We start from the raw sequence: 26,862 nt of genomic DNA, 5'->3' as shown, positions 1-26,862 counted from the left end.
AAGACTCTTGCTTCCTTGTGCTGTTAGCCGCGCTTAACAGTTAGGAAAAACATAGTCCAGCTTTTTCGACTTCAGCTTCCGGACTACTTCCATTTATATTCTGAATCCCGCAGAAACGATTCCTTTTGGCCCAGACGTAGGATGAGAGGCATACTCGTGCCCATCGCATCCTAGACAACTATGGAGCGAACAACCTCTCCCTACGTTTCTCTAGTGGAGCCGGCACAACCGAACGCATACCATTTCTCTCTTTCAAACTTCCTTGCAGCTCTGTGTTTCGGCTTGCCGAAAGATAGAAGAATTGTCCACCATGGATGGCCCTCCCTCCTATATCACATTCGATCGTCTTTCTCTGAAGCAGACGTTCAGACGAGTCTGTGATATCTTTGTTGATCGCTACGACGTGTTCTTGCCCCTATCAGCAATTTCCATGGTTCCATTCCTGTTGATAATGATTACCACGGTGGAAGTGGCCGTTTCGTACGTGATGCAATTCAACGAACAAGGCGATGTAGATTTTGGCAAGCACGTAGTCGGATTGACCATTATCTTCGCGATTGAAACGATAGCGTATTTGGTAACAACCATTATTGGGCAAGCTGGGATGATACGAGCCGTAGCTGAAATGTACTCGGGTAGGCAGCCTAACTGGTACGCGTGCTTCCAGCGAGCTTTACCGCACTTTTGGTCATTGCTCGGTGCGAGCTGTCTCTACGGTTTAGCCATTCTTCTGGGACTCCTAGTCGTACTTCTGGTCCGAGCTGCGGTGTTCACCTTTTTGACGAAGAACGCGACAGTAGGTATTTTTGTTATTTCCATTCTGTTGAGTTGCTTTGCTGCTTTTGTTCTTTACCTTTCGGTTTGTATGACTCTATTCGTCCCTGCTATTGTGATTGAGAGCAAATCCGCAGTTGCCGGAGTCAGGCGGGCCTTTGAGCTTGCTTCTTCTCGGTGGTGCTACGTGTTTTGTTATGTTTTCATCTTCACTGCGGGCTCAATGCTCATTAATGGAGTAGTCAGGCGAGTTGTCGGCGGGGGAGATCCGACACATCCATCCGCGATGATCATGGGAGTGATAGTATCATACTTTCCACAAGTGTTCCTCCTGCCCTGCTCCAACATGTAAGTAACGTCTTCGGCATCTTTTGATCTGGAGTCTTGGGCAACCAGGACGTTTTTCTGTTTATCGCAAAGTCCTAATCTTTTCTATAACAGTCTGCAGACTGTCCTGTACTTCAATCTGCGCATCGACAAGGAGAGTATGAACGCGGAGATTTTGGCCCTGGACATGGCATCATCGGCATTGCGAGAGGATGAACGACGTCCGCCCGCTCCTTCCAACTATCGTGAAATTCCTTTGTTGGACGATGACGACCGAGTGGAAGCTCCGAGTCAGGTAATCCCTGCAACCGAGGTTGTGTGAAATTCGACAACTCATCAAGGAATTGGAAGCCAAGCAAATATTTGTCAAGTACCGGTTCCTAGAAAATGAATCTTTCTTGTGCTCGGATCTCGTAGTGGACAACAATTAGTTAATATAGAAGAAGGCTAAACAGTCTATTTTCATGTAGTTACTCTTGCATTTCCTTGTCCAGAATCCCATGACGAGTAGATACAGAGCAGTTTGAAAGCCAGGATGATGGTCCAGCTGATATGACAGTGAGTAAGCCACGACGAGCTCGATTGACTAACAGGAAAGAACTGCTCTAGAAGCAATATTCTTTTCGAGAAGCAATGGCGCGGGCTCATCGGGCCGAGGGAAGTCCATATTCCAAATGGCGGTTTGATGACCTACTTGATTGGCAAGTAACGAAATTATGGATATGTGTACGTGGGCGCATTCTATATTCTACTAGGATCTCTGTTTGAAACGCAATGATATGAATGGTGTGGGGACTGGTGCCATACGAGCATTGAACTATTCCACACTATCTACCTCTTTAGTGGGAGATTCATTTTCACAGTAAGGAAATGGGCGCGGACAGTGAATCCCGCGGTTGATTGAAAACGACGACTCGAGGGAATTCGAACGATTGTCCGTTCGGTCTGTTACCCATGAAATTTGTGAGTTCGTAAACATAGGTAGGCGTCCACATGGAGATCCGTATTTTATTAATTGTATATGAATGCTTCACAGCACGAATTGAAAGGCATATTTCTAGGTGTTTCTCACTTTCCGGGTTCTTACTATTTCGGAAATAGGTATGGCATCGTTTTCATTCATGTGCTCACATAACATCAGAAAAGTTACTGTTTATCAGGAGACAAAAAGTTGCATAATTCCTATACAGAACGACACAAGACGGAGTTGTCTTACTACATAATAAGGTTAGTTTTGCATCTGCTTTTTGGCTCTGATATTTTACTGCTGTCAACGGTACCCCTTCGTTGGGTTAGTAAATAGAATGGAGTGTACGTGATAATTGTAGGAAGAGAAAATTCGGTATTTGGGATGAGCAGGGGTGAAATTTTCGCTATTTGGGAAAAATCACACTGCTTCTATGTGTTTTTATTCTCGCGGGAAATGCTTTCTAAGTAATATTTTTACTTAAGAACAACCCCATATACTATGTGTAGCCATTAAGATTCAATTTGGCAGTTCCCTCCATGAAATATTTGACTCTCCACCCAGCAGCAAGCTCTTTCTTTGTCACGACGCGAAGTACTTGTTGCCGCTACCTCAGCGGCAACAAAAAGGAGAAAGTGTAGAAAGCAACGCAAGACGAAGTACGAATTCATCCTGTCACAAAGGGGGTTTGTTGGGCTCAGCTTTTTCTTGCTTAACTGCTTTCCGTACCGTGGTTTTCCAGCTTGCAGGAACAAGTAAGCAGCAAATTGTTCCTTCCGTTCGTCAAACCAAACTGCAACTTCTTCATCCATTAGCTCAAGTTTTTGCAGTGCTTTTTTGTATGCATCCCTTGTCCGACATTTTGCTAAAGCAAAAACAGTAGAAACAACAGCATCTGGAATCTTTCGCTTCACACCATGATCTCGTACATTGCCAATCATATGCCGTATGCAGCGCCCAAATTGTGCCCCCATACTAGACACAATTGATTGGAAGGCATGGCTTGAATTCCTTTGTCAAAATCTGCCACAACTGCTTTAGCCCCTTCAAAGTCCTTTGCTAACTGTTGACCAATCCAAGTCCAGTTTCTTTCATTCTCAACATCACATATAGCATATGCAAGTAGAACTAGCTCATTGTTTCCGTCGTGACTAACTGCCAGCAACACAATGTGTTTGAAAACAGGTGACGTTGTGAAGGTGCCATTGCTTGTAATAACATGTATTGATCCCACATTCCAAGCATGTTTTGTAAACGAAAATGAGGCATAGCATCATTGAAACTGCGGACTTTCAGAAAGCCATGCACTATCATGCATCTCAAGTATAAAGGTACCGTCTGGATCAGCGTTTTCGAGGTGTTTAAAGTAGGAACTCAGCAAGAAATATTGCCCAATATGTACTTTGACACCATCTTGCCGCTTTGCTGTAACAACATTGTAGGCCTGACTTGCTTTCAGTTGTATTCCACCAGCCTTTCGTGCTATGTCTTGGACTTGCTGTGTGGCACCCGTGCGCTGTTTTTTGTTTGGAATATGTGCAGCAAGAGCGGGAGAAACGCTTTCTAGAAGCAAACATTTGTATTGCCGCTTCCTTGTGCATTTACTGTCAGAGCAGGTATGTTCACTATGAAAGGAGTTGATTATCCATTCACCTGTGAAGCATCCATCCTGGCTCTTCATGGGCGTCGCATATATGTGGCACTGGCACACTGACTCGGCACCTCTCCACTTTGTTGCAGGTGCCGAAAAGCAGTTGGCCCTAAAGCACTTTCTGGCTTTGTTTTCTAAAACCCGGTATTTCTTATCAAGTGCATGGTTATGACAAAACCATGCAGCATGAAAAGCATTGAATGATGGGAAGATCTCTTTAATTGCTAGCTTCATAGTAGTTGTGTTTCTGACTTTCGTTCGTAGGAAAATTAGTAATCGTTTGCATTGGTCAACGCCGTCTCCGAGTCCTCACCATTGGAGGCAACGGACTGTGAATGTGAAGGGATGACCACATGAAAACAATCCTTGTGATCTAACATAGGATATGGGGTTGTTCTTAACTAAAATTATTACTTAGAAAGTATTTCCCGCGAGAATAAAAACACTTAGAAGCAGTGTGATTTTTCCCAAATAGCGAAAATTTCACCCCTGTTCATCCCAAATACCGAATTTTCTCTTGTAGGAACTCGCAGCATTCGTGTCGTGCTTTTATTATGTGATGGGAGGGCGTCCAACATACAACATTCGCGGGCGGACCCATGCGAGTTCAAAAACTAGAGAAAGGGTTTCCAGTTACTCTTAGCAGGTTGGAGGGCATCCGAACGCCGTAATCGCTGCCGGGTTTACGAGTTTTTTCTTCAAGGGCCACGAAAACGTTCCTCCATTTCCCTCGTCTGGGTTCAGTCACTTTGCTCGCTGTCGTTGGGCCAGTGAAGAGTCTCGACTTCTAACAGCAGATTCATACTGCGAAAGCGTTCTCTTGCTGGGACAGACTCACACAAAAGGGGTGTTGTTAACAGGATCAAGCAACAAGTATTGCAAAAGACGTCTCTCTTTTCCCGTTGGCAAAGTACTTCTAGTCGACCAACCCTGCTGTTTTTCTCTGATTCCCTCGACCTATTTTCTTGTTGTCAACTAACATTACTACAGCAGTACGATGAAGCTTCGTCTTTTTCGCAAACAAAAGAGTGCCGTGAGTTCCAAACAGAGCAGTAGTACTCGCAGTAGTACCCAAAAGAGTCTCCCACCCACATCGCGGGAAACGCCCGAGTCTCCGAGAGCGAAACACTCTTCCTCAGCATCCGCCGCTGTTTCCGCACTCTCCTCGCTTCCACCCTACGATGAGTCCGGCAAGAAATCGAGCATGATCTTGAATCCGCGGACAGGCGGCTACGAGGCTCCTTCCCAAGTAGCCTCGTATGAAGATAAGCAATTGGATGATGATGATACCTTGCTGGATGCCTCCATTTACACCGACGGGTACACGATTGAAGCACCTTCTTCGCAGAAAAAGTCCAAATCTGCTCTCACGCCCAGGCAGCGGCTGGAAGCCTATCATGAAACATCGAACGTCGCGTCTTGGGACCGTGCGTCGACGGCTACTCCAACATTCGCCCCTTCGACATTGCAGAGGAAGTCTCCAACCAGCCCATACAGTCCTCGGACTCGTACCTCGACGGCTTCCACTTCTCCCAGTGGTAGCTCTGTCGCAACCTCGCCCATCACTGCCGAAGGCAATCAACCCCGGTGGCGGACGATGACCAATCACCGTGGAGAACAAAGTTCACTAACGCAAAAGGATATCCGGCGCTTGAATGTGACCGGCCTAGCTGCGTCGACCTTTGAAAGCATTTCCACCAACGGTTCTTTCGACACAGCCACAACCTCTCCGCAGCGTAATGTGAGCCCAGACAACAGCTCCATTCTGACACCGTTGGTGGGATTGGATTGCCTGATGACTACCTGCAGTGAAATGGACGACGAAAATTCCATCCTTACCTTGGAAAACCGGCAATGTCTCTACCCCTCCTGTCCGTCCTTTCCACATGAAAGTACATTGGCAGGGGATTCGCCACCACAACGACAGCACCAAACATATTCACTCGATAGACAAAAAGGCAGCGAGAGCGGCATTGTAGATCCTGTTGCCGATGGGACAGATGACTCCATATATACGCTGGAACACAATGGAGTTTATCAACGAGGAACAGATCAGAATACGATCAAGCCACGGGTCAAAAGGAAAGACAAAGTGTCACCTAAACGACCGTCGGCGGCTCGTTCTACTTCTATCCAGAATGATGCCGTCAAGACTACCCCTCGCGAAAAGAAAAAAGGTCGATGTCGGACACTTCCTGTCGAGATTGCAGGGATGGAAGATGACAATGAGGACGAGGGCACGTGCACCATTCTCTTTGTTCCGACAACGGAGGACACAGGCTCAGACCAAGTTGATCCTCTGTTTTCGTCACATGGAGAACAATTGTGTTCCATATCACTGCAGCCTACGGAAGAAAGAGACTCTTCCCTGAGAGGACCGGTCGATTTTGATCGCGTCAGCAAGGCTACCGTCGTAGACACAAATTTGCGGAAACCTAATAAATCAGTCAAGATGCGATTGACAAGGGAAGATTTGCAACGTCACGAACGCAAATCGCTCAAGCAAGCGCTGGCGCAAAAGAAAAATGCTGGTATAGAAGAAGATACCCCTATGGAAGATGACTTTGTTTTGTGGAAGCGCGAAGAGCAAATTAAAAAATTGTACCAGCAGAAGCAAGGGGATCGCAACATGCTATTGAAAGATAGAAAATCTTTGACTTCCAGTCCTAACGCGAAAGAAAATGGTTCGAAAAAGCGAAGGAAGGATCGAAGAAAGGATGGTATCCTTTCGAGAGTTTTTACTGCGTCGCGCAAAGAACCAGACCTCGGCGATTTTTCTTTGGCTCCGATGACAGCCATGGAACATTTGAAGCTACACGAAACAGTTGACCAAGCGCCTCCGACACGTGGATTTTTTCTCTTTCGCAGACGTAGCTCTGGGAATGTATCCACAACCGCCCAAGCTCTGTTAGAGAAGGAGCGTTTGGCAGCTAAGGAACTTCATAGGAAAAAGCTGAATCGAAAGCAGCAAGACAACCACAACGCGAGCAAAACGCATCGAAATATTGTCCATGAGCAAAAAGTCAAAGCATTGGCATTGAGCCCAGCAGCTCCGCGGGTCAACGAGGAAACTCCAAAGCGGAGCGGACGATCCCACACTGACGCGAGAAAATCATCTGTTGCGAGTCGTAGCCTGCCACGCAATCGTTGACGATATCCAGGACGCGCCATACTTCTTACGATCTATCAACTCTTTCGAGGTCAATATCAATACAGACTTGTGTCCTGTGTCGCGCGTCGTCGCGCACCCACATTGCCACTTGTTGCATGCAATTGTCATTTTGCAAAGACTGTGCAGAAGCGTTGCAAGTTTCAAAGACCTGCCCTGTGTGCTCGGAAACAAATGTCAGATTTGTTTCTGTGGCGATCAAAAGGATTGTATTTATAGGGACGCCGAGACATAACAGTCCCACTTGCAGCTTTACCCTATTTAAAAGCTACATGTATAGGTGCAGTTCTTTAACTCGATTGTTGCAGTAATCATTTCTCATGTAATGACCTACTTTTTGTTTGCAAGGAGTAGACTCTCAGGGATGGGATACATGCGGAGGTAGGCAACTTTACCGTCAGCGTACTTTGCTGCTCTTTGACGCTCAGGAATCATTCCGTAATCAGTAGTCTATAATCACTGTTAATATCGAACTCTTCGGCAATGTTCTATTGGCGATCAAGCTGATCGAGCCTACTTCTTGCATCTCAATGAAAACGCAACACTTTTGAAACATCATCGAGCAATTGTTATCCTTAAGAATACATAATCATATCTTCTTCCCCAGAGTAGCTGTATTTTACAGCATTTGCGAAACGTCGATGAAAGCTACAATACCAATTACACCCGGTTTGCTTTATGACACACTTTTGTGCTGCGCCTGAGCTGGAGTATTTTTCGGCGCACTATTTGACACCTTTGTCAACGCCTTTCCACGGCCGATCAGCCGCTCCCTATATTGCATGAAGCGGTGCTGATTCAACCCCTTTAACAGGATCATATTTTGGTTGAGCTTGGTCGGTGAGCAGATCTCACAGTGCTTGGCATCGCGACACGAGACAAGATGATACAACAAATGCTTGACTTTGCGGCACCATGGAAATGGGCAGACATCAAACGAAGATGTAGTTCCTGGACAATCCCGAACATGCAACATCATCCATTTCGTATTTCTGCAGGTTTCACGATGTTTGATCGATTGATGCTTGCAAGGACAGGTCGACGCATGCCCCATGAGAATCAGTAGCCGAGCAGCTTCACTGTCTTTCAATTTTGGCCCCTTGTATTCCACCCCAAAATATTCATTCTCTGCTTGTTCCGCAGGCGATAGCGCATCTATTCTTTCCATACCTATTTCTCCCGAGCCCTCCGAGTCAGTGTCTGACAACAGGCCGTCAAGATCATCGTCTGACAAGTCAGATCCGAACGAATCGGAATCATTACCACATTTTGGCACACTAGTGACAGGAGCCGACACAGTTGTGACTGGCTTCACTATTGCTGCAGGCGGTGTCGGAGTACTACCGCCATTTTCGTCTGCGTGAGCTAGCAACGCCGGATGATATTCGATCGTATTGGCAGGTGCGCTAATATCTACCCGCGGTATCTGTCAGTAGAGAGAAAGGGTGTGAGAACTTCCGCAAGAAGGTACGAATATGAATGGGCGCAATTCGGTACACGAAGTCGACGAACCTGATTTTTTCGACATTTTGGACAATCATGTTGAGCCAGAGCCCACCAAGGATTATAATCACAGGTAGAATTGTAGACTTCGTTACACAAAGCACACATGTATTCCACCGTCCGAGGTCCCCGTTTTTTTGTCGTCGGCTTGTGATGGCGATTGATCACTGGTGCTGCCGTGGCCGCTGCCGTGACTGGAGTTGCTTCGGCCTTGCGTTTTCGTCTCTTTTTTCGGCGTTTGAGACGACGGAGGGTTCGCCGTTCTTCATCGGTTAAAGCTGCCGATGGCATGTCGGGGTAGGTGGCATCAACATCATCTAATCTGCTTGGTGGAGCCTTTGACAAGACTGCGTCTGGTTGCTCAGACGCGGCCAAAGCTGCTGCAGAAGCAACAGCAGGCGAAACTTTTAGTGATATAGCCTTACGGTTTGTATCCTCTGGAGAGTCATTCGGCTCGGACGAGGAAGGAGGCAGCAGCGAATTGGGTTTGCTTTGCGTTGGAGAGTCTTCTTGTTGTGTTTGCGGTGGAAGGTCCTCTTGTTGTTTTGACGCGCTCTGTTGGCGAGCCAACTCCAACAAAGCGGGATCCTTAATTACGAGCTGATGTACCGACGAAGCTGCGTTGACCGACGACTTTACTTGCGACGATCCGATCGCCAAACCAGCGAACAAAATTTTGGACTTATCCGTTCCCACTTTAATCGCGGATCCCAAAGTGGATCCATGCAAATTTCGCGTCAACGAGGAGCCGTTTCCTTGTAGTGGTTTACCAAATTGTGTCTGGTCTGGATGAACCGGTTCCGCCGGTACGTGTGTATGATCGAAGCCTTGTGCCGCGGCGGCCGCGTCCGCCAATTGCTTTCTGCGCTCTTCGGCCGCTGCCGCAAACGTGCCTTTACCACCTTCGCTCGGTGCCACTAGTCCCCTTTGCGCAACCGGCATCCCCGCCGGGTTATGCTTGGCACCTTGCTGGGCCGCCAGTTGTTTCTTGAGCCGGACTTTGACGGGCAACAGATTGGCTAGAATGTGCTCTTCCAGCTTTTGCACGTTTTCCTCTTCCCCCTTTTCGCACGTCAAATCTGCCAGCGCGGCCTCCTGGGCTATATCTTGCTTGGAAGCTTCTCCGACGGTTGATTTTCCCTCCGACTCTAGCTGACATCCGGTCTGTATGTTCTGGATCGTATCGCTCAGGTGCGTGATGAACGAATGCAGTTTTTCTCGACGTTCGCGGCTGCCAGCGGATTCGGCTGTCGTCGCCTTGGCACCTAGTAGCTGACGTTCCAGCTTTTGGAACTCACACAGCATGTACTCTAGTTCTTGCATGTATTTTTGGCGGAGGTGTGACATTTTGGTAGCCTTGAGAGGTAACAGAGGCGAGGGAGGAGCTTGGGCTGATACCGGCCCCGCAGAGAGCGGAGAATTCGAACCCGATGTTACCGTAGTCGTTGACGAAGAAACGGGAAGACGAGTAGTATTCTGTGGATGTTGTGGACGGTGTGCGGATAGATCGCGCAGACTGTCGGAGGACGAAACGGAATTTGTGGTGGCTACGTTCGCTGTAGTGGGGTGTGTGGGTTTCGCACTTTCATTCGGAAGAGCAGTAGGTTGGACCGTCGCTTGTCGTACAGCTGTGGAGGATATCGGGTCGTTCTGATCATTTTCGTCGTCCTCGTCGTCGCCGTCCTTGCGCATCATGCCCAAGGAATCTTCTTTCCGCAAAACGCCTAGATCCATGGTGCTACTAGTGTGTAAGGTACTGCGACTGTCGTAATGTGCGGCAAAATCGTGATAGCTCAAGGATGGGTTGCCGAGCGATGTGTGGCTCATGGCATGGTCCAACTTGAGTCGTTTGTGTGGAGGATCGGTTGTGGTAGAGATGTTCGCGATGCCTCCGGAACTCGAGTATTGCAGCGACGTGTGACTGCTCATGGCACGGCTCGTATGCGTAGCGGGGTCGGAAACGCCTATAGCGCTATTCGTGTCGTGTGATCGATTCCTGCTGTAGAGAGGGTTTGCGGGATGCCGCAAAGAATCAGTGGCAGGAAGCAGAAGAGGGAGGGGAGGCTGCTGCGAGAGATTCGAATTCTGTAGCAAAGTGTGGTTCGAACTGTCGGTAGTCCTGGAAACTGCCTCGTTTGTGGACTGCGACTGTGAATTAGAGTGCAAAGGTAGCAGATTACAGGTGGCAAATGGCAGGTAATGAAGACCAACCAAGACACAGCAAAGGGTATAGACACAACAGATAAGGGTATAATAAGGGTGCAACGAGTAGAAAACGGGGTTTGTGAGAGACACGGGCACCACAACCATCCGACAAGATTGGATACCCCCGCCCCCGTGAGGACAACAACGACGACGCACTACGCCAAGAAACACGGAACCCCACCGCGGAAGAAACGTAAACGAGTTGCACTTCGAGCGCGTGTCCTTCTCCCTTACTGTCAGAACAGCTCGAGACTTTACCGGCTATCGTATACGATGTCGTCAAGTCAATGCACGCTGGGGAAGGAACGTTTGGTTACGAACACCAATCAGAGCCGAGCATGCGAAATTAAATTGGCACACATCAACCAATCAGAAACATCTCTGGGAACAACCTCGGTGAGGTCAGTCGATCCCAAATCCGCGACCACAGTAACGAAAGATAGCTGTAGACTGGATGTCTCTCCGAAGGCCACGTCACTGTTCCACAGAGAAACAGAGACAGTTCCTTATAGACCCGGTATTCAATACAACCAAAATTTCGTGACTCTCTATTCCACATAGAAGACGAATACCGCTTGAAGGATGAACAAACGCAAGTTGAACTAAATGAAATTCCAAATTCCTGTAGATACGCACATGGTTCGGATGGAGAGGTTGGGCTGGCATCTTACGGTCTTTTTGTTGCGCCAAATCGTGCTCCTCCATCTCCATCATTCTGGATTCTTAAAGCTTGCCAGGGGTCAGAAAAAAAGAATCAGCTCAAACGGGTGCTAGGCAATGGTTTGGCCAGTGTCCGTATGCCTGTCGCTTGGTTCGTACTGCGGAGGCGCCCGCACTGTGTCTCGGCGAGGTCACGTCGGTGATGGATTGTGGGAGTCGCCCGACGGAGGCATCCCGGACACGTCTGGCCGCGAGTCGGTGACACCATCGATTTTGCGTACGGGTGACTGCACAGCACAACAACCTTCTGTAAATACACTTGGCAATCGCTTTCGGACAACCACTACTCACAAGAAACGGAATATTTCTGAGAGAAGCAAGCAAACATTCGTAGGAATTGCCATCGTTACCATGAGGACATGCCGTTGTCGTCGATCGGTACGGTGTTGCGCGATTCTTTCTGTTTTGGCACCGACAGTTGTTTCTTCGTTCTCGGTGTCACATGGAGCCTTTTTGACAATTTCCGCGGCCTTTCCTGCCCAGAAAAGGAAGGATCGCGCATCGCCCTGGGCTGTTTTCGCCAAACCGAAAACGACAGTTGTGACTGACGACAGCGGTTCCGCTGCAGAAATACCGGCCAATCTGCGGCGCAAAGTCAACGCCAAGCGACCGACCCTGGGGCACGTGGTACCCGAGTCGGTCAAAACAAGAGGGGGGTCCGCCAATCCGCGACTCCGGCCCCAGGGCAAGGCGCGTGAAGCCGGTCTCAACAATCCGAGTATGCTCCGGATTGCCGCCGGTACCGCCAAAGGACGACGACTGGACAGTCCGAATGTCTATCTACGACCTATGATGGGAAAGGTCCGGGAAGCAGTCTATTCGACCTTTACAGCTTTTGGCTTGTACGATCCTGCCACTACCACCCGTCACCTGGATATTTTTGCCGGATCCGGGAGTGTAGGACTGGAGTCGCTCAGTCGAGGCGCAGCGCACTGCACCTTTGTCGACCTCTCCGAAGACTGCTGCTCGGCTGTAGAGCGCAACGTCAAATGGTGCGACTTTGCAGGCAAGGAGCAGATCGTTTGCGGAGAAGCGATTCAAGTGTTGAACGAGCCCTTTGCGGCGGGAATTCCAGAATTACAGACATATCAGCTAGTCACACTATGTCCACCGTACGAAGAAATTGTCTACGGGGATTTGATCGAGGCGGTCGCCAACAGTCCCGTTGTGACAGACGATACGGTAGTGTTAATCGAGTACCCGGTAGAACTGGGATGCCTGCCGCACGTCGTCCGCCGTCGAGACGGTGGGGCCATGGTGGGAGTCCGCAACCGGCGGTATGGGCGGACAGTTATTGCCATTTACGTCGTCAACCCAACCGGCAGATTGGAAGTAGCATACTCGCGACCCGAGGAGTTCATAACATTATAGTATCTAACAGGAAGCGTCTTGAACACTAGCCTACCTAACTTGTTCTTGTGTAACTGAGTTAACAATCCAAATTGTCATCTCTGCGATTTCAAGAAAACTCCATAGACAAAGGAAAAGCTGCAGACTACCGTCTCCAGCAGAGGGGCATTGTCATTACTTGGAGATGGATCCGTTAGCATAGGCCGTGCCAGCAGAGTCAACAATAGCGTCACCCCGGCTACCACGCCTGGTACTCTGGACTTTGCGAACGGCAGACGAAAAGATTGCGTCAAGACGGCTGCCAAGGCCGAACAACCAAGAAATATGCTGGCAAAAAGAACGTCACCGAGAGCCAAGAAGCTGGACAAAAAGATGAGCCCAAAGCAATCGTCCGAGTACGAGCTATCGTTGTCACTTTCGCGCAAGAACAAGCTGGTTCTGCCGCCGTTCGATTTTTTGGTGAATGTGATTTCTCGGTGGGAAAGGAAGATTGTTATTCGGTGAGTTCCAACCAGCGCCCCATGAGCATGACGCTGAGATGTACGTGCGATAAAGCTGTACGCAACGTCGCCTCGGAAGTTAATCAGGAACGACAAGAACACGAGCCACATGATCGAGAGAGTCCTCATAATCAACCCACGACCTAAGCTAAATGTCCCATGGTGACAATGACGACGTAGAGGATCGCTTTGGGTTTGCTAGGGTCCAATCGCATATCAGCCATCCGCAGGACCTGGAGTCTCCGTGATTGGGACAACATTGGCCTCACTTTTGGCAACCGCTTTCAATGTCAATTTTTTTTCGCTATTTGGCTCTGGTGCTGGATAATGGGAAGACGCTCGTGTAAAACCTACTGCGGGCAGACAATCCTTTCGGGATTGCAATTAATCTGGAACTGTGTGTATATCGTGTTAACACAGGAGCCAGCAGGAGTCTTGCGGTCTCGATATCTCGTACCATCCTTTTCTTTGTACACAATGAGCTCCCAAACGACATTCCAAAAACGGTCAAAGCGGCGAGTCATATGACTCTTAGATAAAATTACTAATTATACATGTTCAAGATTGTGACGACACTGAAGAAAGTAGAAAGCCAAGATGACCAGACAGTTTGTTTTCGCTTCTTTCCGTTCGCGAGAGTCACTTCTTTCCTGGTCCGTCAATTGCGATTGATCTCTTGGTGATACAAAGTCACGTGGTATGGAAACTGAAGAACATAGTAGTAGCCATGTTTACGACGACGAGGAAGACGAAGAGCTCTTTATGTTGATACAAGAGTCGAGCGGAAAAGAAGGAGACGTGATCGAGAGATTCCCTGTTCGCAATATTTGGTACCTCGTCGGCGCAGGACTCGTGGTATTAGCAGCGTCTTCGTTTTTTACCGATCAGGTTGAAATAAAATTTGATTCGCGGCTAGAGGACGTTGAAAAGAAGAATCTATCTGCTGTGGACGATGCTCGGGTCGAAAACGAATCGGATATTGGCAACGATAGCGGATACGGGACTGTGGACGTCAAAGCAGACTTGCATGGCAAATCCAACGCGCTCGATGATTCGAACAAAAGCGCTAGCACAAATTTCGCTGAACATTCCGTGTCCATAAATGATGTGGAAGATTTTTATGCCTCCATCGAGCCTGGCTTGAAACCCCGTTTCAATGTGCTCTCCCCATCTTATATTCCGCGAGGCCAGCCGCTTGCGCAGGAAAAGCGAAATGAAATCAAAACGAAGTGGGGGTCTTGGACCCTTGTCGACGAAGTGAGCCGGCCGGAGGAAGATTTTTTTGCACGGTATCCTTATCGCGATGTCCCGAGGAATGATTTTCCAAGTAACGCCTGGCAAGTGGACGTCGCATATTTATCGCGATTTCTGCCAGAAGCTGAGGCCTTAGTGACGAGGTCGATGGAAGCGATTCTCGCGGAATTGGCCCATTCTCCAATAGAAGAGCCAGGTATGACAATAGAGGAACGCTCCAAACTCTTCGAACTTGAACAGACTGATCATGATATCAAGTTGAAAAACGTCATGTTTGATGGATGCGGCTACACTTCTCCAGATAGTGAAGGTTTGCTAGCGAGACGCATATTACACGCCGTCATGACCGAAGATAATTTTAATTTTGTGATGGGAGGCCATTCCGCTGCTGCTGGTAAGAAGCTTTTCGTTTCCCCGTGTGCACATAGAAGGATTGATACTTACTTCTTCATATTTTTTCAGGGCATGGCAACAACTTTCAGCAATCCTACACATTGCAGTTTCAACGTATTTTAGAACCCATCTTGGCACGGTTGGGTGTACGACTACAAGCACATAATTTTGGTATGGGGGGACTAGGCACGAGCCAAAACGCAATGGCCGCCAGAGACCTTTACGGCAATGAGATCGATATTTTAATGTGGGATTCTGGTATGACAGAGAAATCGAATTGGCACCAGAACTTGTTCGTCCAGCAGAGTCTACTGGGAGCCGAGGGGCGTGTTCCGATGCTGTGGAACACTGCCAATCTATTTACCTACCACGATGAACTAGGTGTGGATATCATGCAGGTTGGGGGGTTCTGGAAAGTGGGAGATAAATATTTGCCACTTTCAGACGACCCAGTCCAGGTCAAAGGGCTTCCTTACGCAGTGCAGTACCTGAAGCCGTCTTCTGGAATGCAAGGTGAAACTCGAGCTAACCGTTACAATGGTACGTGTTGGATCGATCGACCAGATATCGATCCGCCTACTAAGCAAGCCGACTTCCCCGGGGGTCGAGCGAGCTGGCATCCGGGCAACCGTGAACATCAATACGCAAGCCGTCTGATGTTGTTTCAGGTGCTGAAGGCTTTGCAAAAGGCTATTCACATTTGGCGAGATGCAGACGACTTTGCCTTGCCTGACAAGGCTTGGCACATGGGCGAACATTACGACTCCATCAAATCCAAGCTGCAATCGTGGAACAATACAGCCTGCAAAGCGAATGCCGTTCTGCCACCTCGATGGTGCGAAGTGGCTTTTCAAGGGCGATCCGAATACCTTCCACGGGCCAATCCAAGCGAAACTAGCATTCGGTCGTTGGTTAAAGAGAGTATGACAATACCGGAAGTGAAACGCAACTTGTACGATCCTCCGGATGTTTGGATGCCCGTGCTGGATCCTCCTGATGGAGACATCGATGTGCTGTCAATAGTCGAAAATGGGGTTGAATTCGCTGCCAATCGTCAGCGCATAAAACATGCTCTAGACTATATTCAAAAGTCGAAACATCGGGTCGCTTTGTTGAACAACAATTCTGAAATCGTACCTGGAAAGGGATGGGTACGTAAAGTAAACGATGACGAGGCTCACTCGATTCGTTGCATCAAAGTATCTCGACTCACAGGTAACCTGCTCTCATTTGTATCGGCAGTACTCTCACACAAAGTCGGCTCCCGACAACTGCGATGGAACTTACGATTCCTTTTGCGGGCATTCTGCGGATGAACGGTGCCTTTTGATAGGTCATAACGACGACCGCGGAGGGCTGACGTACAATAGCTTGAGTGGCTGGCTAATTCTGAACATCGAAAATGTCCGTGAAGGGATCATTGCCATTAAGGTGTTTGCAAACGCTGACAACCCCTTGACGAAAGGGTGGTGCTCCGTGAACAATGAAGAACCGTGCACAGGCACTGAAGTCAACAGCGGAGTAGAGGACAATCCTAGCGATCGGCGCCTGGTCGATGCTCCACTGTGTGAGGACTTTCGGTTCGAGTTCGCCATTGATGGTGAAATAACGAGTTGGACGAGAGTCGAATGGGAAGAGAAAAAGATGAACGTTGACCGGGTTGTTGCCGTATGGACTCTACTGGATGATCCCGGCTTTTCCAACGGTAGTTCTGTTGATGTGGAGTTAGCGATTCGAATGATGGGTTGCGACCAAAAAACAACGCATGACTTAACCCATGTGTACTGGGCATAGGATGTATCGTCTCTCTCTAGACCCTTACACCCAACCCAAACTACCGACGATCTCCTAACTTTAAAGTAGGAGTATAGGCCATGCGCAGCACCAGATCTATCAGTAGCACAAACGGTTGCTTGAATGTAAGGCAAAAAATTGGAACCTTTCGTGAGAAGACGTCTAGCCTGACCCTAATAGCTAACAGTTAACTCCGCCGGGGGGTATTGACTACAATCAGGACTTCATCATTCTGTACACCAATGCCAAAATGACGATACAGACAAGCCATAGTGTTGCTTGAAGGTTACAGGTTACTCAACGCGATATCAATAAAGTTGTGACATCAAGTTGCTTGCCAATCCTCTTATTGTCTTGGTATAGGAAGAATTGATTGGAAGAAAGAGGTCGCCGGACATCATAGATATGAGTAACGTTTGCTAAGTATTTCGCTGTAGGGTCAGTACTACCGCAATAGACGCAAACAAGGTTTCAAACTCATTGCAAACAAGCTAATTGCGCTTATATGCGGTGTTAACGCATTTACTGCCGGTCCATGAGGGTATGTACTCGGACAAAATGCGGAATTGTCTTGTACATGATCCAGAGCGGATGCAGTTTGGTGAGGCCCGCTCCCGCTCACAGTCAATGCAGATTCGTACGGCACGACGGCGGACGTGTTGAAAGTCGAAGAGCATTTCTTCTAACCATGGCTGGGATGGCGTCAGAGCATATACAGCAAACATGGCTACCGAAGCGCATCCGTATTACAAAAAGTTGCACCATCTGACGGTGTGCATGGTACCACACGATGAGGATCGGCGAGTTTGGGAGCAACTCACCAAAGTACGCACACAATTACGGGATCCCGGACTGTACCGCTGGCCTCCCCATGCCAACCTGTTGTATCCGTTCTTGGACATTAGGCCCACACCCGAGTCGGGTGACACCACACCTAGAAATGCTATCAATATGGATATAGTCGACGGGTTGAAAAGAGTATGTCATCTGTATGATCCGTTCACTGTTCGGCTGGAAAAATTCGGTACCTTTGGTGGTTCCAAACGCGGCGTCCTTTGGATATACCCTGATTCAAGGCCTAGAGGTAATGGAGGTGACGAGGCTCACGATGCAGAGCCGTTGGTAGCTTTACAAGCTTCTTTGGAAGCCCAATTTCCCATGTGTATGGATCAGCGCAAAACCGGAGCTTTCAGTCCTCATATTACGGTCAGTCACTTTGCTGACTTGAAGTGCGCCAGGGAGGCGCAAGCTCTCGTTGAAACTGAATGGCCGACCGACCTATCGTTCCAAGTGCGGGAAGTCTACTTGATGCAGCGATTAGGCGACGACGGTCAGTTTGAGCGGGTGGCAACTATTGGACTAGCGGGGCACGAAACAATTGTTCATCGTCAGCCGCTACGATTTGCCAACATGCCGGAAAGCGAAGAGGAATGGGTACGTCGCGAGCGCATGGCAATGAAGGACCGCCGAAATAAAGGATCTCGTGGACACCGAAGACAAAGAGAAAGCATCCGAACCGGTCGACCCTCGAGGGTAAAGGATTCTCCTGTCGTTATCGAAGCCAAACGCGCTATGCGCGAAGCCAAGCGGGAGATGTTGCTAGCTGAAAACAACGGCGAACCTCCAGAAACGGCTAAAATCCACGAGGCAATTTTCAGGGCGAAGGAAGAGGAGCTCAGAGCGTTTCAGAATTTGCAGGGACAAGCACAAAGCGAGAAACAGGTCACAAGTACACCGGCAACAAACGAGAGCACATCTTCCTAAAGATGGGTTTGTGTTGACATTTGCTCGTGTACAATTTTTAATTATCCCTCTTGGGGAAATCTCTGTATGTAATAACAAGACATAAACGCTCCGTGAATATCGTGTAAAGGACCAGGCTTCCGAAAGGAGGACTTTTTCTAACGACAGATACCACCGTAAAAGAATTGATCGTCTCGATAGGTGCCTGTCGGCTCTTCGCGCATGCGGCTTATTGAAGCTTTCGAAGCAGTTTCCATGATATCCTCGACAACTTCATTTACCACCGAAAGTTGAGGACGGGGCGAAACATAGGTCCTACGTTTTCGGCCCCGGAAGGGTGCGCCGTTCTGTCGTGGCGGTAGCAAAAAGTCGAGAATTCCTGTACCCCAACACATACAGTTTGCTTCGTTTTGACTAGTTTCCACCGTCAGGACGTCATCTTCCAGCCCTACCCATCGCGGTTGGAACGGCTGCGGCTCGTCGCCAAAGGCGGAGACCCGTTGCAGGTAGTGGAGATCATGCGTGGACCCTCTACGTCCGACAGGACCTTTCTTAGGAGTCGGTCGGAGACTGACCTCGGTAGTATTGTCGTTTTGAAAGGCATACGGTGGATGCATCGGTGTGCAGTGCCATTCACCACTATATTCTTCCGGGTCGATAGGGGTGTCCGCCCAGTGATTCGAGGACATGTCGTGCTCCTCCTGAAGAGTCCGCGGGGACGGGATCGAAGAACCGCACAACGTTTGCGTCTTCTTCCCTTCATGACATATAGTTCCTTCAACGTGATTGTCTTCCTCGCTGCAAAACATTCTTTTTCATGACTCGGCAGCACACGGTGAATGACTTGACCTCGGGTAGGAATCGTAGAACTCGTGTCAGTCTCAACCGAAAAATCATCGTCGATCGGCAGAGCGAAGTCTCCAGAGTTGGCGTGACCAAGCATCATCCGATCCGATCGAAATGGCCGTTTATGAATAGTGTCAGTGTTTTCGAGCTCTCTTAAAAGCGATCGCTGCCAGGGTTGATCCAGATCCAACGCCAGCGCGCTGGTTGGGTCTTGATCGCTCCCCAGCAAGACACTTGGCATGCTAAAGGCATCACGGCTTACAGCGCTACCAGAGTACCGCTCGCCACCACAAGATTGTCTCCATTCGCTTTTGAATCCTTGAATATTTTCGCTCGCTGATGTGTCGTCGTCTTTGTTATCATCCTGGAGAACACTGTTCATACTGTCCGCCTCGACCAGCGCCCAGTTGGTCGGTGAGCAGCGTCTACGTCCTTCTCCGTACTCTCTGCGGTCCATTTTGGTAGTTTTATGAACGAATGTTCGCATTGACGTACTGTGTCTCTGAGAAGATCGTCATATGTACCCGTTGGGATCGAAGGTGAAGAATGCACGATAGACATTTCAACGGATGGATTTTTTTGGAAGTGAGCGCACTTTAGAAAATCTCAGATAAGCGCACCAAATTGTGAGTAGATTCAAACACGTAGAATCCTACATACGAAGTGTACTCAATTTGGCAAGAGTCGTTGATGCGTTGTGGGATCGCTACAATACTGTATTCCAAAGTGCTGCTTCCAATTCCAGCACGATGAAGGCGCGTGTCTTAAGTGGAGTACCACCATCTTGTATTAAGGTCCAAGCGTTGGACTAAAGTGGCGTTAAAAGTACCGTGAGAAAATTCGTTGAGGTGCTCGATTCGCCAAAGTGCAACTGTGAATAGCAAGGGATACGTCCTGGTCCCATTGGAGAAGGTACTCCACAGAACAGACTCGTCGTCTCTAGAGCGCCGTCGTGTGCTCTGCTGATAAAGAAAAGGTAGTGGTAAAATCTGTAAGGGAAGGTGGAACTAGAAACCGTCAGACGCAGGAAGATTACATTTGGCACATTCCTTACAATGAGGGTCTGTTATAGATCAACAACTCGCAAGTCTCCCTACTGTACTAATAATTGGAATGAAGCAGTGATATATCAAACGGATGTAAGCGCATTCAAAACAGGTGTACATGCTCGCACTCGTCTCGTTAGTAGTAACGGTGTCGTCCCAATGGAAAAGTCCCCTGTCAAAGTAAGACAGTAGATGAACACCAGACTTACCGGATTCCAAAAGGCTTGGTGCACGCCTTTGCCAGAAATTTTTGGGAAGGATACCTCTAAGCGGTGGCTTTCTATACTTTTGTACAGAAAGATCTAGCTTTTTTCATGTAATTGAAGGAGTATTGTGCCATATGAAACAACGGACGGGGGGATACAGAGTGTTGCACGGAGGGTAGGGTTTGAATGGTTATCGCGCGATCGCCGTCCATCGGTACACCTTGACGGGTCACGACGATCTGCAAGGCAGGCAACTACGTGGAAGTACTACCTATTTGTAGTAGAGTGGTAGTGTCACGTACGCCTTGCACCAGAAATCTTTCCGGACAGCATCGAATTCAGTTACTATCCTCAACAAGGAGCGCACACTTACTCAATCAACAGCAAAGTACTCTAGATATAGCTCGATAGGATGACGGTAGTGGAGGAGCTTAACGTTCTCGAAGCGGCCTCTTGGCCCGATTCATTGCCGCATCCGGATGCGGACTTTGTGTTCTCCGTGGTGTGTGAAACCTCCCACTGCCGATGGTGTGTCCTTGCGAAGGATCCGGACGATGGAACGCTTTCGCCAACTATATTCTGGAAGTAAGATCAAATCTCACAGAGCAACCCAATTTCCTCCCTGTTCTCGTTCGATTTGGTTCTCACCTTTCTTTCCGTTTGGTTTGTGTGGTGTGTTCGGTGCAGAACGTCCCCCGTTTCCGCAAACGACATGTCCGATGATTCATCTCGAATCCTGCTAAAGTACCTTCCAGACAAGGTCAAGGAATACATATACGGCGTAGACTCTCACACATATACTCGGGAACGCGCTCGGGAGTACTCGAACGCCCGGCGTATTCCCATTCTTCACCTGTACCTTATCTCCACCAACAGCGCGCACGAGAAAGGGATTGCCTTTTTGTTTCGGGATATTCCTTCCCGCATTATCCGTTTGAACAATGTGGATTTTTTTACGCCTCAACAAGGATGCTTCAAGACGATGGGGGTAGAACGAGCAGCAGCAGCCCGAGCCGCGGCAGGTCTGTACGGATACCCCTGTTTGGTTCTTGACGGCGGCACCATGCTCACGTACACGGCGGTCGACGTGCATGGCCAATTACAAGGTGGAGGAATTTGCCAAGGACTAGGTCTTCGTCTCAAGTCCTTGGCACGCTACACGGGGAAGCTCCCGGCAATTAAAGTCGAAACGGCTTTGGCCATTATCGAGAGTAGGCGAAACTCGAACCAACCCTTTGGTTTGTTTGCCACCCGCACCGAAGACGCTATCCTCGGAACGATCGTAAGAGAACTGGCGTTCCTGTTGCGAAATGTCGTGGATGAATGGGTCGCGCAAGCCAAGGAAATGCTAGAAACCGTTCCCAGGGAGACCACAAACGGTAACGCGCAAAAATACAATGGGGAACTCGTTGTGTGTATCACGGGTGGTGATTGCGATCTTATAGGGAAACTGCTGCAACCAAATTTTGGCAATATTATAGCCACGGGCACATCCACAAGAAGCGATGCATTCATGTCGAATGAATTGGCTGCACATACCAAGCTCAGTGTAAACAAACAATTGCTACACCAAGCACTCCCGGCGCTCGTCGTCGAAAAGGCACATAATGGTACCAGCGAGTTTGATGACATTCGAACAGCACTGATTGGACAGCGCGTTGCCGCGAAACTCGACAAAGACGGAAACATTTATCGAGGCACGATCGCTTCATGTCAGCTGGATGTTGATTTTGCCAAAGATGCGTACAGAATCCGTTATGATGACGATCGTGGAGACATGGACTTGGCACAACTGCACGGTACGTTTCTAATTTGTGTCGAGCTGGGGACACTTTCTTTGCAATACCAAAATGACTTAACAACTACGCATTCCATTGCAGCCGCCCTGTTACTCTACGTAAAAATTGGAGAAGAAAAGGACTCGGAGGATGACACTATTCGTGAATCTCAGGAAGAGAAACGGCGCGGGGCCAAAAAGGCTGCTGAACGGTTGTGCGAAGAGTTGTCCATACTACGCCCGGTGCCTACTACCCCAGTTAAAGATCTCACCACTTCCGCCGAAGATATTTTTAATGCAGCAGTGGCCGTTGGAAGCACTGGGCGGGAGGAGATGTCTCAGACGGTAAAATCAAGTCATATGAACATTCCAGACCCTCTTGATGTTAGTGTTGATGAGGAAGCGGTAGGGGTGGAAGCCGCCGGGGAAAAGCGAGAAAGGAATCTACGAATGCCTTCGCCGCCAAATTCGAGAGTGCAAAAGAAACGCAAAGTGGGTGAAGACCTCATTGGCTCTCGAGTTGCCAAATTCTTTGACAAGGAGTTGTACTTCGGAACAGTGGCCAAATTTCTACCCGCAGAAATGGTCGAGGAAAAAGTTGACGTTTGGGTGATTGAGTATGATGACGGCGATGTGGAAGACTTTGATGCTTCAGAATTGAAAAAGCACTCGGCGTTGTATAAGAGACGTCAGGGAGAAGATTTAAAACCAACGCTGTAAAATCATCAAGTGAATTTAAAGTTCCGCAGACGGAGGGTGACCGACATACGCAAAGCGCTTTTGAGTTTGGCCTGGATGTTATTATATAAAATTGAAGCAAACTAATAGGGGGTTTTCGGTAAAAATACTATCGCAAAAGTTGTGTAATTTTTTGCCAATAACCCTATCGGACGTTCGATTTGCGCTCTTCCATTCAAACTCGTGAGAGGGAAAGAGCATGAGTTTACTAGGCACAATGAATGTTGGCTTCTGGCTAGTTCCGTTCCGCGCGCTGTTCCAGCTCGATCAAGCAGAGACCGTCTCCAAGTATCCTTCGATTGTTTTACAGGCCATTGTTGCATGTCGACTGCGAGCAGTGGCAGAAATGCACTGCCGAGCGAGGACCTCGGTGTTTTCGCAGCCGATTCGGTGGCAACGCCGTCAGGGGACGAAGAACGCACGATAACGACCAAAGGTTAGTTGCTCGTTTCCGTCACAGCAGCGTGAAGCGTTTCCACCACATAGGCTCGATCTGGACAGACGGCTGAAGAAGGAGCGAGTAAAAACGAAACGGCGCTTTTGCAAGCCGATGCGAACCACCAATAATCGTAGAGGAGGTTGTCACAAGCAAAAGTCGCAACCGACGACGGCAGGAAAGGAGCGAAATCAGCGGATGGAAAAAACGGCGCGACTTCCATGCCAAAGCCGTTTTACAGCTCCAGTAGGTATTCAAGTGAGTCGCAACTGCAGGCGTTTCCAAAACCGGTAGGGGAGACATTCGACGATCGCTTCCATGTGACGAGCGTCACACCGATAAGATTCACCAGGCGAGGGCTCCGGCATGTTGCCGTCTTCTAACAACCACCCGCAGTAACGTGGGCGCTCTAGGCGACCTTGGCTCTGACAAAGAGGCGTGTCCTGTGGATTACAAAGCTGACGTAGCGACTGATCCGGAATACATCAACGAAACCGACAAAGAAATTACAGCGCAAGGAGCCACTGCCGTTCAAGTCGCGGAGGATTCCAAAGAAGCAAAAATCAACATCGAAGGGCTTTTACGGATTGTCTTTCAAACCTTGCTGGAGGAGTGCCATATACCAAATTTTACCACATACACCCTAGTCGCCGACAAACAGTTGATTCTTGCCCAAGGCAAGCCCGTGGAGTTCACCTTGTACACGTGGAAGTTGTGGCGCGACCGGCATCATTGGGCATCATTTTGGAAAGATCGGTACGTATTGGTGTTAGATTCAATGTTGGAACCTTGGCTGGTTTTACGACCGAACAATGTAGGACAGCCTCCACGTACGCGCAACGACCAATGGGCGTGACAACCGACAAAGTGAAAGAGGAAGATGATGCCGCTGCACCCGAGTCAGCAGACAAATCCCAATCAAAAGCTATCTCGGATGGCGCAACGGAACCTCCAACAAAACAGGAGCGGTCACAGGAACTCCTTGGGAATATAATGGGATTGCTCGCAGGGATCGCCATTCTATTTCTTTTTGTGTCCATCTTGAAGTGGGAGTAGCCAGCTCGATTTCATTCTTATCGCCGGCCGGCAATGCCGGTGAATGCTTCATGTACTTATTTGCTTCTGGTAACCAATTCGGTGTCCTCCGATAGCGGCTAACAGCATAGAGCTTGCAAAACTGAGTGTCATTTCTTTCGTGCTGACGGCTTTGCATCTGGCTTGCAGGTCCCGTAATCTTTGCAGGACAATCTGCCACTTTTTCTTAGTTTAGTCGCAAACTCGAAGTTGTGCTAACGAGTGTCTGATCTGAAATCCAATACAGATCAAGGAGGTTGCCCCTACACAGCAGACGAATGCGTTTTGGACTCGAGAAATCAAGGTCGTGCGAAAACTTAACAGAAAAGACTCAATCACACCAGTGAGTGTGAGTGTGCTTAGTCAAGGACTCAAACTGTGCTTGATCAGAACGCGAAGGAGCTGTCAAGGTCATCGACCATGTTGACATTCGCCTACTAATGTTTTAGGGAGGGAGCCTTTGGAAATCTCGACAATTGGCGTGACTTTTCCGTTGCATTATAACATCGAGGAGAATATTGCGGTGCGTCTTGAACCTCAGAAATGAACGAGATCTAGAAAACGGACGACAACGGCCGCTTTGTTGGCGTCGAAGACGTGGTTCAATTGCTTGGCTCTGAAGACGATAAAGAGGCAGCCACAAGCCATCATTCTTTTGTTGCTCGAGGAATTTGACGTGGGCGATATAGACGAAACGTCTCAGCTTCCGTATTTGTTGTAGAAATTGGTAAGACATTGACTCAGAGTAGCATTCCATAATGGAAGTTGTCCACTCTAGAAGATTGTTGCTTAAGAACTTGTTCCTGCGCCATAGCGGGAGATGCTCGAACTGTGATTTGACAGCTTGGCAAAACGCATTCATTGTTAAGAAAAGGACCTAACAGTAAACGAATGCACGTGAGGAGTGTAGCATCAAGGACATTAGCAGCTGTGCCCTCTTCAATTGACTCACACTCAGTGGACGTTTGTGGTTTTTGTCTACACGCAAGGGCTTGTTGTGACGCAAGAAATTTCTCTTATTTTAACAAAAGTTTATACCTTATTCGGTAGCGCTGTATGTAATTGTACATTGCTCCCTCCTTTACTTGCTTGCTGCTGTACGTCCCCCGATTCGACTCATATCGCCTCCTCCGTTCCCCTTTCTGCGGCGCAGGCTCTCACGGACATTAAAAATCGAAACATCTTTACTGCTTTGCCTGACTTTGGAGCGAAGACGTCTCATGCCTCGGAATATGCTTGCGTTGTCCAAAAAAGTCGTTAGCAACGACTTGGAGAGCTGACTGAACTATGCTACGAAGGCGCTCCCGCTGTTCGCGATCGCATGGACTCGAAGAGATTCCGTCGGATGAAACGGATCTGCTCGAAATGGGAGCTGGAGCGGGAGCCTCGTAGAGGGGTGCCGTCATGAGAAGTGAAGTCAAAGACAAATCCGGAGAAGACATTTTCGGCATGTTCATTGTAACAGAAAAATTCAGCTGCTCGATAGAAGAGCGGCCTCGTTCGTGGAAAAGGGTTGATTTTCGATCTGCGCCGGAAAAATTGTGTCAGTCGAATTACGGTGACCTGACCTGACTGTGAGGCACGGAATTTAAAAGTCTGGAGAATTGCTTCTTTGTTCTGATGTGACGACTACTGCTTCTCCCTGTTTCCAGTGAAAGACTAAGCAGGCACTAGTTTGAAGCAGGTTGAAATAGTTGAAAACCAGTTGCACTCTCCGGTATAAAAGATGCATGAAGTGTTGGTCAATACATAACGAAGTCCTGCTGTGTCGATAATGAACAAAAGAAGAACAATACCGAAACTTCAAGTGTGTCTTGTATCGTTTGATGTCGAAAAGTTAGTACGATCCAAATCTCATTCTTCCATTAATTGTGATAATTCTACTTACAGATAGGCATCAGTTTCTATTGGCCATTTGTATCATGCAATAAATTGCAATTCGGAAAGGCTTGGTCGTAGACCGGGATGGATACCTCCTTATGCGCTTCTACCGCGTAATATCCTTTTTCGATTGACTCGAGAAGAGACCATTTATCGTCGATGGCAATGACAACTAGCACAACTATCAGAGCTTGCTGCTTTTCTGTTTGTTTCTAGAGTGGCAACGAGTTTCGGCACATACCGGCTGTAACAAGTTTGCACGGCGCCACGGTAGATCGACATAAATCCAAGACTACCCAAATGCCTTGTTTTCTTTCGGGAGTATATATAGTGTTCTTGAAAGAAACGAAATTCCTATGTAATTTGTCCTACTTCAAGACCGAAGACGCGCGACCGCATCTCCATGCGTTATTTGAAAGTCGCCCAATTTTATGTGTTTTGATCTTGACTTGACAGCGAACACTTCGGAGCAACTGCAAAAGCAAAAACAACCTTTCCGACGGGTACC

The 26,862-nt window shown here is 48.4% G+C and overlaps 9 protein-coding genes across 9 annotated transcripts; 7 read left to right on the top strand and 2 right to left on the bottom strand.

The window, feature by feature from the left end:
- The first annotated feature begins 175 nt into the window (after positions 1-175).
- On the top strand, positions 176-1,569 carry PHATRDRAFT_50576 (predicted protein). Its single transcript, XM_002185500.1, has 2 exons — positions 176-1,122; positions 1,216-1,569. The coding sequence occupies exons 1-2, from the start codon at positions 311-313 to the stop codon at positions 1,421-1,423; spliced, it is 1,020 nt and encodes a 339-aa protein (XP_002185536.1). The 5' UTR covers positions 176-310; the 3' UTR covers positions 1,424-1,569.
- A 3,147-nt stretch (positions 1,570-4,716) lies between these two features.
- Positions 4,717-7,220, top strand: PHATRDRAFT_50575 (predicted protein; the record flags this gene model as incomplete). Its single annotated transcript, XM_002185499.1, has 1 exon — positions 4,717-7,220. One exon carries the CDS (start codon positions 4,717-4,719, stop codon positions 6,868-6,870), a length of 2,154 nt encoding a protein of 717 aa, XP_002185535.1. The 3' UTR covers positions 6,871-7,220.
- Positions 7,221-7,507: 287 nt separating this feature from the next.
- Positions 7,508-11,931, bottom strand: PHATRDRAFT_41559 (predicted protein; the record flags this gene model as incomplete). The annotated part of the gene is made up of 6 exons (XM_002185458.1): positions 7,508-7,536; positions 7,576-8,314; positions 8,401-10,539; positions 10,685-10,857; positions 11,268-11,311; positions 11,608-11,931. Coding segments are annotated over 6 exons (3,447 nt in total), but the record flags the coding sequence as incomplete, so codon positions are not given.
- Positions 11,932-12,036: 105 nt separating this feature from the next.
- PHATRDRAFT_17059 (predicted protein) lies at positions 12,037-12,687 on the top strand (the record flags this gene model as incomplete). The annotated part of the gene is made up of 1 exon (XM_002185498.1): positions 12,037-12,687. One exon carries the CDS (start codon positions 12,037-12,039, stop codon positions 12,685-12,687), a length of 651 nt encoding a protein of 216 aa, XP_002185534.1.
- A 972-nt stretch (positions 12,688-13,659) lies between these two features.
- Positions 13,660-16,701, top strand: PHATRDRAFT_50572 (predicted protein). The gene is made up of 3 exons (XM_002185497.1): positions 13,660-14,814; positions 14,883-15,964; positions 16,056-16,701. Exons 1-3 carry the CDS (start codon positions 13,866-13,868, stop codon positions 16,605-16,607), a joined length of 2,583 nt encoding a protein of 860 aa, XP_002185533.1. The 5' UTR covers positions 13,660-13,865; the 3' UTR covers positions 16,608-16,701.
- A 423-nt stretch (positions 16,702-17,124) lies between these two features.
- PHATRDRAFT_50571 (predicted protein) lies at positions 17,125-18,476 on the top strand. The gene has a single exon (XM_002185496.1). It carries the CDS (start codon positions 17,331-17,333, stop codon positions 18,369-18,371), a length of 1,041 nt encoding a protein of 346 aa, XP_002185532.1. The 5' UTR covers positions 17,125-17,330; the 3' UTR covers positions 18,372-18,476.
- Positions 18,477-18,508: 32 nt separating this feature from the next.
- PHATRDRAFT_41555 (predicted protein) lies at positions 18,509-19,653 on the bottom strand (the record flags this gene model as incomplete). The annotated part of the gene is made up of 2 exons (XM_002185457.1): positions 18,509-19,107; positions 19,200-19,653. The coding sequence occupies 2 exons, from the start codon at positions 19,651-19,653 to the stop codon at positions 18,509-18,511; spliced, it is 1,053 nt and encodes a 350-aa protein (XP_002185493.1).
- A 1,123-nt stretch (positions 19,654-20,776) lies between these two features.
- Positions 20,777-23,065, top strand: PHATRDRAFT_50570 (predicted protein). The gene is made up of 3 exons (XM_002185495.1): positions 20,777-21,033; positions 21,136-22,247; positions 22,329-23,065. The coding sequence occupies exons 1-3, from the start codon at positions 20,861-20,863 to the stop codon at positions 22,943-22,945; spliced, it is 1,902 nt and encodes a 633-aa protein (XP_002185531.1). The 5' UTR covers positions 20,777-20,860; the 3' UTR covers positions 22,946-23,065.
- Positions 23,066-23,153: 88 nt separating this feature from the next.
- PHATRDRAFT_50569 (predicted protein) lies at positions 23,154-24,455 on the top strand (the record flags this gene model as incomplete). The annotated part of the gene is made up of 5 exons (XM_002185494.1): positions 23,154-23,251; positions 23,274-23,399; positions 23,450-23,657; positions 23,752-24,155; positions 24,218-24,455. The coding sequence occupies exons 1-5, from the start codon at positions 23,163-23,165 to the stop codon at positions 24,453-24,455; spliced, it is 1,065 nt and encodes a 354-aa protein (XP_002185530.1). The 5' UTR covers positions 23,154-23,162.
- Between the last annotated feature and the right edge of the window lie 2,407 nt (positions 24,456-26,862).

The sequence above is a fragment of the Phaeodactylum tricornutum genome, chromosome 31, assembly GCF_000150955.2.
Source record: "Phaeodactylum tricornutum CCAP 1055/1 chromosome 31, whole genome shotgun sequence".
Taxonomy (NCBI): Eukaryota; Bacillariophyta; class Bacillariophyceae; order Surirellales; family Neidiaceae; genus Phaeodactylum; species Phaeodactylum tricornutum.
This window is presented reverse-complemented; position numbering and strand designations above follow the sequence as displayed.